The 14485-nt window shown below is 37.8% G+C and overlaps 1 protein-coding gene across 1 annotated transcript; it reads right to left on the bottom strand.

Annotated features, from left to right (window-relative positions):
- Window positions 1-4351: 4351 nt before the first annotated feature.
- On the bottom strand, window positions 4352-5554 carry LOC117987845 (serine protease inhibitor 77Ba-like). The gene has a single exon (XM_034974912.1). The coding sequence runs from the start codon at window positions 5531-5533 to the stop codon at window positions 4352-4354; it is 1182 nt and encodes a 393-aa protein (XP_034830803.1). The 5' UTR covers window positions 5534-5554.
- Between the last annotated feature and the right edge of the window lie 8931 nt (window positions 5555-14485).

Genomic DNA, 14485 nt, shown 5'->3' with positions numbered 1-14485 from the left:
TCGTATGGGTGTGAGAAGCGTCATCTAGTGTTAACAAGTGGCGACCCTCACAAAATATTTAGCAAGGAAACTAACAAGGTTTTTTATTAAATTTTTATTCTCAAAAACGTAAGAATTCCGGGTTAGACCACGTCTGCAGTGAAGAGCTTCATATATTTTCTAGGTAAATAATAATTCAATATAGATTTATTCGTTATCCTTATAACATCAGACCATGATCAGACCCAATTATTAATGTTTGCCTTGAGCTGACAAATATAATATAATTTTCTCAGATAATATAAGGTTATCGAGCATTGATATTGAATTGTTGGTCGAAGTTACAGAGTAATATCGATACCTCTGGGCTCAAAGGTCGTAAAGGACAAAACGCTACTTTTCAGGAGAAGCAAAAAACGAAAAAAGTAAAATTCTTTTTTCTCTAGCATCTTCGTTTCTTTAGCTATTTAAATGAAACCTAGGAAGAAAGTGCTTAGAATTTATAGTGTTTTCTAAGGCAGTGTTCAAAAATTGTCCTAGTGCTGTATTTACTGAAATAGATTTCCTTTACGACCATAAATTTGAAAATAAATGTCCTTTACACCCTACAAATTATCATTCTATGATATTACCTAAGGGCGTAAATCTACTTTACTGCACAAAACTGAACAAAATAAGGCAATAACCGACAGGTGTAATAATTTTTAGGTTCTTAAGGGTCACCCGCTAAGGTATTCTGTAAGGATAAAATAATAATTACAGTTAAGTATTAAACGCATTATGTAATTTTGTATGTAATTATGCATAAATTATTATATTTTCTCTAAAAATAATAATGAAATAACATATTGTTCAAATAAAACGTATTTTTTCTAATCAAACCGAGATCATTTATTTGGAATTGAACACGAAGCCTTACAATAAATCTTATAAATTAATATTTTGGTAACTAACTATTTTTTTATCCACTCTCTTCTCTAATGTTATAATTAGTTTCACTTCTTTCTTAAATCAACTTTATAAACATAAGATGATTAATTATTTATTCATCTTCCTTCTCACTTTCTTCATCATCCTCTTTATCTGTTTCGTTCAAGGTTTCAAGTAGCTCATAATCGCATGGAAGTTCCCTGTATTCGTTATCAAATCTTTTACGTGTTGTTCTATTTTCACACTAACTTATCAGGTAAATATAAAGTATTTAACTAATGATTTTAAGCTTATTTCGTCATTTAACGACATATTTTAATGTATTTAATGGGTACGGGTACGGGAAAGACAGATGGCCTACCTACCTTTTGTAAAAGGAGTAACTGATAAAATAGGTACATTGTTGAAAAAACAATACAACATTAAGATCGTGTTTACTCCCTTACAAAAGATTGTCCATTTGATGCTATCAACGAAGGATCGTCTGCCGTACCAATGTCCGGGTGTATATAAGATCGACTGCAGCTGTGGGAGCTCCTATAGTGGTCAAACAAAGAGACCCATAGCAACTCGGGTATTAGAACATTTCAAAGCGGTGCGAAACAACGATCCTCAGAAGTCTGCGATCGCGGAGCATATTCTACAGCCAGGCACAAAACATTGGATTGAACTCCACAATTCTCGAGTTCTCTCCATAGACCTCCACTATATACCTAGACTAGTGCGCGAAGCGATTGAAATTCGCAAACACCAGAATTTCAATCGTGAGGATGGTTTTAAACTAGCAAGTAGGTATGTGGAATCCAGTGGTAGAATTATGCAAATCAAGACAGCATCGAACGACATCGAAAGTTAATAGATACGCTGTGAGTGTATTTTGCCGGACAGCTCGTGAAGTTCCAGCGAAAAGAACAAGAAAGAGGGTAGTTCGCTACTGCCCTTGACAACTCGAACTTCATCTCTCGCAGCACCGCAGTCCCGTTGTAACCACGACCCGTGCAATTGGGTTGAAATGTCGACAAATAAAAACAAAAATTAATTGTGGTATGTACCCGTTATATACATTAAAATATACAGTATTTATATAATCTTTCATATTACAATTTACTTACTTTAATTCTAAGATCAATAAAGTACTTGCTTGTACTAGGTATCTTAACCTAATTAGAAAAAAGTAATTTATATTAAATAAAAAATGCCCAAAAGTAACTATACTTCTTTTTTCTATGTTCATCTTACAGGAATTCTGGGACCAATCATGTAAATTCCTATAAATATCCTTATTTACTGCTAAAATATTTCTACTATTTACTTCTGTGAGATGGGTAAATTTGTTTGGTGTACTAGTACTATCAAAGATATAATTTTGTCTGAAATTAAAAGTTTGAAATCACTGGAAAACTCAAATAAACCCTCCAAAATTATATGTTCTATCGAAGCAGGCGTTACTTTGCGGAAGTCCATGATATACAATGAACCAAAAGCTTAATGTAGACCTTACAATCCACAATTGCAAAATTGCAATTGTGGATTGTAAGGTCTTAAAATTGATGATAAAATTGATGCTGAGCCAGCACCTATATTAGATAACAGTGAAAGATGTTAATATGTTGGCCAATCTGAAGTATTAGTAATAAACGCTTTTTGTAGTCGAGCGAGTAGTGTACATTTAAAGATACATAATATGTAAAAATGACATCATAAAAACATTGGAATTGTTTTATAATATTGACATATATCGATATAAAATATTGTTCATATAATTTTGTATGGTTATTTCAAAAATTTGACAAGAATAGTATTAAAAATCAATATTTTTACTTCGCGCAGACACCGACATGCAGTTTATCATTTCAGGTTCTGCTGAAAATGTGATGTTTCAAATAACGCATTTATATTTTTTTGTAATTTAGTAGTGTATGAACTAATACAATATTAAAAAAATAAAATTAAAAAAGGTTTCGTGTAGTGTCAGGATTTTTTCAAAGTGTGTTGTGCATTACAATGCACACTGCCAAGAATAGGGTTAATCAAGTTAGGTAGTATATTCTAGGACTTATGGGACTATTCCTCATCTACTTTTGTTTATTTACGCCCTTAAGGGCGCAAATGAAAGCAAATTATTAAAATGAAACTAGGTAGTAAAGGACGCTTTCATTTTTTTATTTTAAATTGTAAGGGTGTACAAGACAATTTGTAAACATGATGTCCTTTACGTCCAAAATTTTGAGGTGTCATACTAACCATCTAAGGTGGTATAAGACAATTGATAATTTATTTGTATGTTACGCCCAAAGGTTTTTTTTATACTTTGCTTTACTACCAAAAGGAGTAGACTCTGGTAACTAAGTGTTACTTACACCCATATTTTCACGGTAAACTTTGTTTAACGTGCCAAATTATGTGGGTCGTAAAGGCATTTTTTTACGAATTTCGTGAAACGGAATATACAGATCGATAGAGAATTAAAAACTGAGTAAAGCAGTGTCAAAAAGTCATTTTCGACCAAATGTCCTTTACGACCTTTGAGCCCAGAGGTATCGATATTTTGATAATATTCTGGTTATTAATGTCTTTCCGTCAAATATCATGGTCCATGGACCTATTTTACATTTTACCATACCGCCACCACATTATAGGTATAATATATACTAGCTGATGCCCGCGGCTTCGTACGCGTGGATTTAGGTTTTGAAAATCCCGTGGGAACTCTTTGATTTTCCCTTTTTAGTTAATTTTAGTGTTTTCCAAGTTTTTTACATCCATATGGATTTGCATTTGTTCCGCGGTGATTATGAATCTCGACGATAAAAAATCAAAATGAGAAAAATAATATTTATTTCAAAATTAAACAATAGTATTCAGTGAAGTAGGTACCTACATTAATTACAATGTCGAAATATCGATGCATAGAATTTCAATTATTCTGAAAGTTTCGACCTTTTGCTGCCTTTCCACCAGAGATGTGCGAAGATATTATACAAGAAGATATTATAATTATTACCTATTATGATCATGATCATCCCATCGCCGGCTTACTACAGAGCACGGGTCTCCTCTCAGAATGAGAAGGGTTTTGGCCATAGTCTACCGCGCTGGCCATGTGCGGATTGGTAGACTTCACACACCTTTGAGAACATTATGGAGAATTCTCAGGCATGCAGGTTTCCTCACGATGTTTTCCTTCACCGTTAAAGCAAGTGATATTTAAAACGCACATAACTCCGAAAAGTTAGAGGTTCGTGCCCGGGATCGAACCCCCGACCTCCGATTAGAAGGCGGACGTCCTAACCACTAGGTTATCACAGCTATATTACCTATTACCTATATTATATTACCTATATTGTGTAATTCCGTGGGTAAGCCCATCAAAGGATCGCGTCTGTCGACGCCCTCAAGTGTGCAACAAAACAAGTATTTCCCCGCGGCTTCGTTCAATTTTCTAATATATATAGATTTTGGAGTATGATCCGCCGAAGAGTACAGTAGCAGAAGACTTCTCGATTATAAGGAAAATAAACGGCTCTTTTACTGGAATTTGCTTCGCTGGAATTCTTGTGTTGAGCCCATACGCCGGTGTAGTGGTATGCACTATCGTCTCGGACTCGGTAATGACGACGGTCACTCTGTGCGTGATTTCACCTATATACCTTTTATCTTCAGCAAAGTTGTTGAAATTGGCGAAATTCCGATCAAAAACATCCGAAAGTCCCATATTAAACAACGGCGTGTTTAAAACAACTCGTGAATTGGTCGCATACCGCGGCAACTTTACCTCCACCTCTCTCAGGCCGAGCTCGATGGCTTCCTGTTGCAGCGTGTCGAGGACATTCTTCAAGGAGACTCCTCGGAGGCTTCCGAGGACTCGTCTGACGTCGTACCCACTGTGAGGTCGCACGAGAAGCATGCAGTATTTGCCGTCACCTCTGTACGGCAACTCCGTGACGGAGGCGTGCAACGACTCGAAATTCGAGGAGCGAAGACGCGCTTTCATATACATCACGTTCGCTTTTCCTTGCTCGTTGCCATCTCGATAACGATCTTGCGACGTGTCCGAAACGTTGAAGGGCTTCGACCATTGCGCAACGAATGATAAATAATTGCACATAATCATCTTTGAATCTACGAAATCTTCGGTTCTTATCAAAGACCTAAGAGGTACGTGGTACGAGCGCAGGGTGCGCAACGCCGAATCCGCCGCCTGCTGCGGCGCCTGGAAGTAGAGACGCTGAGCTATGAAGCGAAAATCATCCTCTAATCTCCTTATACTATCTGAATAAACTTTAAACTGTTCATCATAAAAAACGAAATTCAACAAATTTATATCCGCGCCATCGTTCACGAGCACCGATGTTCTCAGTTTCCTGAACTCTTCCACGATTTCGCTTCGGTCCTCCGTCAGTGAAAAAACTTTGGAAACTTCCTCCCAGGTCATTCCCGCCGTTTCGTACGCCACGCTTATAAGCAAAGACCAAACGATATAAGGTGATATCACGACATCTCGATCTGAACCTTGCAGGGTGTGATAGAAAAGTTCGACACTGAAATTTCTAGTCTTAGAATTAAAATCTAAATCACCGAACGACGCAGAGATGAACCATATTAAAAGTATTACCGCACGCATCGTGCGCCGTCCCACTCCGCGATAAGCACGAAACCGACTGACCTTTCCTTATCGAGAGTAATAAAAAGTAAATAGACAATATCGCTAAATATACTTAATACGTTCAGGGAACGATAGATTTTACAAGATAGAGATCAGAAAAGGTGATCGCTTTCAGGTACCACGGGCCGTTCCTGGGGCTTGAGGCGGAGCAGATCGCCGAGGACGTGGAGGCGTGGTGGAAGCTGCTGTACAAGATGGACAAGCAGCTGCTGGAGTAATGGTGTGCAACAAGCTGGAGAAGTTCAAGCTGCTGCTGCCCGTGCTCACTGCTAGATATCAGTACCCATATTATAAATGCGAAAGTGTGCGTTTGTTTGTTGGTTTGTTGTTTTGTCCTTCAATCACGTCGCAACGGAGCAATGGATCGACGTGATTTTTGCATGGGTTAAAGACCTGGTAAGTTACATAGGCTACTTTGTATCCCGGGAAATTAAAGAGGTCTCATGGGATTTTAAAAAACCTAAATCCACGCGTACGAAGTCGCGGCCATCAGCAATAAGGTGACCGGTGTACATCACTACTTCTCTCGAGAATCTGAGATCTTGTGTGCATCCGCCGTGGCTGACGTAGGTTCTAGAAACTGTAAATAAAGAACTGAAGCGAAGCTGTTCAGGATGCAATTAAACGTACCTCCCTGACTGGGATAACTCCCTGAATAACCCTATAATTATCACGGTGAGCTAACTCTTAAATCTGTGAAGCTGTGATGGCCTAGTGGTTAGCACGTCCGCCTCCTAATCGGAGGTCGGAGGTCACCTTTAATTTTTCAGTGATATGTGCGTTTTAAATAGTTAAATATTACTTGCTTTAACGGTGAAGAAAAATGTCGTGAGGAAACCCGTATGCCTGAGAGTCCTCCATAATGTTCTCAAAAGTGTGTGAAGTCTGCCAATCCGCACAGCGTGGTAGACTATAGCCAAAAACCCTTTTCATTCTGAGAGGAGACCCGTGCTCTGTAGTGAGCCGGCGATAGGTTGATCAATGAGAAAATTCTTCATAGTAAAATGATTGAATAAACATATTTTTAGAACTTTTTAATTCACTTAAGTTAGGAGCTGATGAAGAAAATAACAATATGTTAATAAGTACCACATGGCAACACATCGTTATTCCAGCGCCGTGCGATACTAAGTAGTTTTTAATCTATTTTATGTCCAACTTGTAAAAGAATTGGCCGAGAAAATTCCTAGTCGGAGCCAACTCCTCTAATTAGGGAATCTCTCATGTTCCGACCTAGATTCAGCGGAAGCATCGAAACAAAAGTGGAACTCGTGAACAAATGAAAGGTTAATGCCGAGGAGTCACAAACTTCGGAGTTACAAAGAATCATAATTATACGAGTTACTTCATAATAAAACGCTTTTACACGTAGCGGTTTACTAAATTAATTTCTTAGTATAAAATCATTAAATCATCTCAAATCTTATTGGGCTCTGACTAAACTTTCAAGGCAAACCTGTGCAGTAACTTGATTTTAGAAATCCTTTCACCTACTTTAACTTAATTACAAGAGTTTTTGAATCATCTAGTTAATTTACCGAACCAGTGCTAAATTCACTGTTGGTTGAAAATCGCTTGTAAATAGTTTATTTGAATAAATAAATCTATTTCTACATTAAAGCGCTTGATTCGACAGAAAACTGCGAAGATTATAAGTAGCTGCTTATAAAAATTAATTGTCATTATGGTCAGTAATTATTTTTTGTGTTACAGCGCCAGTTTTTATACTTGATCGATGTGACGTAGGGCATGTGAGTAGATCACAGACAGTTCGAATAAAGAGAGTGGTCCCGTAATTCGGACTTACTCCAAAATCTATGTGCTGATAAGCAGTAAGTAGATCAATTAAATCAAGTTTTAACAATAAAAAGGTGGGCCCGATCGTACTGCTAACACTCCATTTATACCGTGAAAATCATCTAAAATCCGTTTTGGCAAACCGCGATGTCTAAACGCGGCTTAACGCTTTTCATAAAACTATTTATGCAACGTTGATCAAATATTAATACAGAAACCTGATTACTTCTTTTGTTCAAATTTGTTCACGTTTCAATTTTACTTCATCCCCAAAGTTATGTTTTATCTTTATAAACATTTTGGTAAGACACGCAAAATGGTAAAACCTATTGTATGCTTGTTTTATGTCGCAAATCGTACATCAGATGAATTTTTTAATATCAACGATGCATAAGTTGCTCAGGAAGAAACGGGACATTATAGGGATGGAAAGCTTCACATGTTAGAAGCAAAAATGGAGACTTCTATAGTCTGGGAAAACATAGTTAAGGCACAATGGTAAGAAAGAAGAAACACAATGAGGATTTGTCCTCGTACAAAAATGTGTACATTGGAGTGCGCCAAGACCTGGTTTAGCCAGATTTCGAGCACTAAGGTGCCAGCCAGGTAACCTCCCAGTGTACTGCTGGTCCCTTTTGGATGCGTCCTAAGGGAAGAGCAGTATTCGGGCCAGCGCACCCCGGTAACATGGCTGATAATTTTTCTTCGGGGATAGTGTTGGCTATGGTTATTGGCTAATGACCTGGCAAGGGGGAGGTTTCTCCACGTGTCCGGGGGGGGTCATTGTGTGCCTTGGTGCGCCATGTGTGGATTATAATCCACAACTCTATAATTTCAACTTTTACTACTGAGCTCGGGTATCCTCTCAAATAAGAAGGACTTACGTCATAGTCCACTACGCTGGCCAAGTGCGGATTGGCAGAATTCACACACCTTTGAGAACCTTAACTTCAACTCTCAGGCATACACGTATCCTCACGACGCTTTCCTTCACCGGTTAAAGGTTAAACTAACGCACATAGTTCCGGAAAGTTAGAGGACCCTCTAAATAGGAGGCCAACTTCTTGGTCACTAGGCTATCACGGATCACCCCTCATCGCTATCTATCTATAGAGTATGTTACTATCCATTTCTGCTACCTAGCTCAGTTGTACAAAAATAGAATTGCAATATTTTAAAAATTACTTCCCTAGATCTAGAAATACATTTAGTACACTGAAGTATGTTTTGCTAGTAAACACAAACAGGGCCTTGACATAAGCTGCAGCATCCCTCGTTCCGAGGAAAATCTCCTGTTAGGGTTACCATACAGCAGATAACAATAATCTGGACAAATCCTACTGATATTGTAAATTCAAAAGTGTGTTTGTTTGTCTTTCAATCACACTGCAATGGAGCAACAGATTGACTTTCTATGCCCACTATAATTAACTGTGGGATCTTCAAAAAGCGAAATTCCACCCGGACGGAGTCACAGGTACTTATAATCCATTGAAGGTTTTCTACGAAAAGTTATTTTAATATCACTCAGTGAACCAACCAATGTCAAATGAGCTCGGAGCTCGAATACTAATGCAATTGATTGTGAGTGTTTAAGCACTTTTCCTATATTTCTCACGAAATTCTAGTAACCCTATTTAAAACAAAAAGTTGACTCGTTCGTCGCGACGCAGACAAATCGTTTTCTATATTTTCCACACGTCCCTGATACACATTCAATAGCTGCCTTTATACTACAAGCGATCGAAAGCGATTGTCCGCGTGATTTTCATCCGAGAGGAAAGAGTGCTCATGAAGTCACAGACAGACAGACGGACAATACACCAACACCCATGGCCCCAACAACCTCGCGGTTATATGGGCCGAAACGCGGTAGGGCGCCCATTCGGTACTTGCTTGATGGCTCTTTCCCAGGGCGCCTTCTTGACTCCCTACAAGTTCTTTTCATTCTGATTCCTTGCCCCCATCAGGTCACTTTCCCCTTTCTGGGGCAGACGTCACAGATACGGGACAGACGGACCGATCGATGGACTGACCGACCGGTCTGGAGCCAAAGCACCTGAGCTGCGTTTCGCTGCACTGCAGAACGCGTCACTTCAGGCCGCTCGACGGTACCTACCGCACTACAACTGCAGTAAGCGGCAGCTCACGTCACTTGCGCGTCACTTTTATACCCGTTCGCGTACGAGCAACAACGTCGCAAGATGAGCAATCTGGAATAGTGAAGATGATTTGATTACTAAGATGTTTGACGCGCACGCAAAGACTTGCAAGATGGGAAGCACGACTTACAAGTGATTTTGCGAGCGAGTTGTGCACTCTCTTTCTCTTTGCTCATCTCTACATGCGCGCTCTTTCCAGCACGGAAGCCGATTCACGCGTGAATGAGCGTGTGTGTAAAAGCAGAGCTAATGTTTCCCTACAGGGATTACGGGGAAGGATTCGTCGGCGCAAATCCCCGCCAATATTTCCCTCACGACCGTTTCGCTCAACACTGTGTTTTCGTAAGCCTTTCTGGAGTTATGACTGTTCAAAAATATTGACAATAGAATAATAACAAACAAAATCGGGAACGAAAACAAGGTACCTAAACCCGATAGTTGGTTCATTTTCAACTGCGAAAATCAAAGTCCAAAAGCTAGACGAAAAAATATGCTATTAATTTATGGACTAGCTGATGAACGCAACTTCGTCCGCGTGGATTTAGGTTTTTTATGATCCCGGAAAATCAAGGAGTTCCCTCTTTGATTTTCCGGGAAATAGAGTGCCAGAAAGAAAGCAAACAGAAATACTTATGTAAATATTATTTTCTGATTTTCTAGTTAATCACTATTTTTTTATCATCATTCCGAGAATAAAAAGGGAAAAAATTATTTAAATCTTTATTTATTGTAATCTCGGTTGGAAATAAAAAGAAACCCCTACAGGCTCTTACTGTAATTAAAAATCCAACTGACCCGCAAGCTAAAGTGACGGTTAGAAAATTCTTATAGCAATCATTTTCTCAAGGGAAAGTTAATTACAAATGGCTGTTTTAATAAATGTAGGTAAACTTGAGTTATAGCAAGAACGGTGAAATGTTTCTTTTATCAACCCCCGTCGATGAAAGAGGGGTGTTATAAGTTTGAGAGATTTATCCGTATGTATCCATTTATAGTAGCGCTCAAACGAATGGGCCAGTGAGAACAGTTTTTTTTTATCCGAAGACGAGTTTAATAAGGCCTTAACTTTTTATCTATGATCTTAACTTCTTAGCTATGATTGATGAAAATCCTAATAAATTAAAAACTAAAATAACAAAATTATTTACAACTAAACTTTTATGTTACTTTCATCACTGTGTGTGTGTGTGTGTTGGACTATTGGACGGATTTGGCTGGAAATTGAGATAGAAAACCTATACCCACGGGGACGAAGTCACGGGTACATCTAGTTTATAATATACCTAGTATGGATGATATAGCTAATAGCTATACACCTTTACAATGCGGCATAAAATCTGTGAGATAACTATTTATCCGAGCACGTTTTCTACAACTTCGCACAAAACTAATAAAGCTTAACGAACTTTTGTACCAGTGTACTTTAAGTTGAACTACAATACTAATGGCGTCGTCTTAAGACTTCAGAACTCAGAAAAAACACCTGTAGAAGTAGCCCTGTTGTGATTCTTACTGTTAGAGCGAGATAGCTAAATGCATTTAAGCTCTTATTAGAACGTGACGAATGGTAATTTTTTGTCCAAAAAAAGGCCACTTTTTTGTTTGTCAAGATGTATTTTGTACGTGAGATCTTGACAAACAACGTGAAGTGAGGTTATGATGACTCGAGTATTTTAAAGAAATAATTGATTTGTTTCGAAATTGCATACAATTTTTCTTTTTGAAGTTTTTGTGCAAAATTGGGTTGCAGTATACTAGGCTACAATAGCTGAAGCGAACGTAAAATATAAGGAATAACATTTCACAAGTAATAGGCTAGTTGACACTTTTTTTAAGTTGGTCTTAAATGGTTAATATTTGTCCTGTTAGATCAAAAAAATTAACACTATATTTTTTTGCGCCCTAAAAACCGTAAAACTTTAATTTAAAAATATATTTTTCTTAGACAGCTGAAAACACTGTCGGCCATGTTTGACCGATAGATTATCTGTGCTCTGACGTCATGCATTTGTAAACAACAGTATAACCTCCCAAAGTTTAATAAACATGACTTCTATACTAGTTTACTACGATAGATACTACGTTAGTCCCCGCGTGACATAGAGATGACATTTCTTTGTTTACATATTTAATGACGTCACATCATGGCTGACAGCGTTTTCTGCGTTTCAAATAAAAATAAAAACTGTATTTTTTTAAATTGGATTTATATATCCATCCTGCGTTTTTAATAATTGTTATTGATATATTTCGTTGTCTTAAGCAAAATACTATAATAAATAATCATTTATTGGATGAAATTAGATATGAGTCAAGTAGCCTATTACCTCTGCTAGAGCGAGAGGGACTATAGAGCCCACGCTACTTGCATGTCTGTAGGTAGTAGGTATATATATCTGTGCTTCAGAAAATATATCAATAAAGAGTTTGCAGTTATGCTGACTCGGGGCCGTAGTAGTTTGAATTGACCCTTTCCACAACTCCGCTGACTACTTACTTTGATTTCAGTTTTCTCTGTTAACTTGGGTATAAGAAAATAGGCCGAAGGAAAAAGGAAAAGTATGGAATTGCTTTGTACACAGTTTTTGTGTGAATTTTATTAGATTCATCAATAAAAAAAACCGGCCAAGTGCGAATCAGGCTCGCTCAACGAGGGTTCCGTACTACAGTTGTATCTGTAGTATTGTCAATTTTCGAAGTAAGATAACTACCTATATCAAGTGGGATATCATATGAAAGGGCTTCACCTGTGCATTCTAAAACAGATTTTTATTTATTTTTACGCATCATAGTTTTTTAATTATCGTGCAAAATGTCGAAAAAATACGACTGAATCACGGAACTGACTGAATTGCGCGAGCCTGACTCGCACTTGGCTGTTTTTTTTATAGTCTGGTATTTACAGGTACTAAAAGTTAAAAGTAATTCTTGCTTCAAGATAAACATACCTACTGAGAAAATTCGCAAAGCTAACACAACACATAAATATAACGAGAATAATTACTAACTTTTACAGGTAGGTACCGCCTAAATACCTACGCTAGTTGAAATTTCAGCCGGTGCTTGAATAATGTAAGAACGAAGTTGGTACATAATTCCCCGAACTAGTTCCCGCAGGCCAAATTTATTGTTACTGGGAAATTGGTACATCTAAATTACCCGTGGTTTAAGATATGATTTTGTAAACAAAGTAGTTTAAATCTTAGGTCAGTTAGCGGAGAAATTTTACAGCTAACTTTAGCTGTTTAGGGTGTAAGTAAACCAATCTACAATAAGTCGGTAGTAGGTATGGGAGAGAGCGTTGTATTTCAAATACTGGATGATATGACATTAAGGTGACGCAGTACGCCCGACCGAACCTGTTTGCTTTTCACTTGACATTGTATGAGAAAGGTGAGAGGCACGATGATTTTCACCGAAATCAAGGGTTTAGGAAAAATATTTTTGAGAAAAAACTACTAAGTTTATGTTTGCAAAGTATAATTATTTCAACTAATGAATAAATAAACTATGTCCAATGTTAAATTTCTTTAGAATTTTCATACCCCTAATCTTATTTATTTACGCCCAAAGTTGTCATAAATTTAGTGTTAAAATAGGAAACTTTTACCCTCGTAATTTTAAGATCAATATTTTTTTAAATGTTTTATATATCAATAAACCTAGATAATGGCGAGATTAATCGATATAATACTTAGTTTTGAGCGTACAGTATCAAGTAATGTAGTAATTACCCTCCCACATTTGTATGAAGAAAGCATCGTCCTGAGTACCCTTAAGATCTACTTTTTACCAATATGGTGCTAGTAGAAAGACGAAAGAATGAAAAAGTGTTTATTTGGTGCCACAAAAAGTACCTACACATAATTTTTTTTTTAAACACTCAAAATAAGATGCGTGGTCAGTGGTAGAGTAGAGAGACTACTACACCGTCCGCTACTAGCACAGCTGATGTTTAGATTATTTAAGACAGTAATGGATGCCTTAATAGACTACAATCAGTACCCTCATTGTAAATGGGAAAGTGTGTTTGTATGTTGGTTTATTGGTTTGTCCTTCAATCACGTCGCAACGGTACAACTGATTGACGTGATAGATATAGATAAAGACCTGAAGAGTGACATAGGCTGCTTTTAATACCGGAAAATGAAAGAGTTCGAGACCACGGGATTTATAAAAACCTAATTCCACGCGGACGAAGTCGCGGGCATCAGCTAATTTTAATTATAAATTTCTCAATCGACTCAAACCTAGGTCCTTATAATAAGAGTACAGGTCTTTTGGATGGCGTTTTGCCACACAACAAAGACGCAGTTGCTTCAGTTGATTTCATTTTGATATCAAAGTGTTTGCACAAAAGTGATGGACCCGGCAGCATCGATGCAAATATGTGCATAAAAATCACTGGACGCGGATACTAAAATAATTCAATGTGCATCAAAATCACTGGACACGGATACTAAAATAATTCAATGTGCATCAAAATCACTGGACGCGAATACTAAAATAATTCAATGTGCATCAAAATCACTGGACGCGGATACTAAAATAATTCGATGTGCTAATGCCCTTAGCCAGTACGATCATATAGGCTAGGTTTTTGATGGAGGTTTCTGAAACGGGTTTCTTAGAAACAAGGTCGTCGTGCACGTGCGATCACTAAAATGTGGCTTGAAGATACTGCGATCAGTGCTGTGGGCCACAAAACACGATGTGGTATAAGACTAGATCCGCAGTCGTAAAATCGCTGTTACTAAAAGCATTGAGTAAGTATGCTAGTGCCTTTAGCCAATTCTATCGTAGCCTCGTAGGCCCGGTTGTTTAGTGGAACTGTTAGAAACGGCTGACATAGGATCTAGGCAAGTACTTGTCCTAAGTAAACGTGTGGTTAGGAACTTTAAATATTGTATGTACTGACTCTCTGACCGGAATGTTCGACAAAATATGGCGA

This window comes from Maniola hyperantus, chromosome 13 (genome assembly GCF_902806685.2).
Source record: "Maniola hyperantus chromosome 13, iAphHyp1.2, whole genome shotgun sequence".
NCBI classification, from domain to species: domain Eukaryota; kingdom Metazoa; phylum Arthropoda; class Insecta; order Lepidoptera; family Nymphalidae; genus Maniola; species Maniola hyperantus.
Note: the sequence above shows the minus strand (reverse complement) of the source record. Positions and strands in the feature narration are given on the sequence as shown.

What these genes read in the sequence shown, in the direction of transcription:
- LOC117987845 (XM_034974912.1), bottom strand. Translation starts at nt 5,533, where the DNA reads ATGCGTGCGGTAATACTTTTAATATGGTTCATCTCTGCGTCGTTCGGT.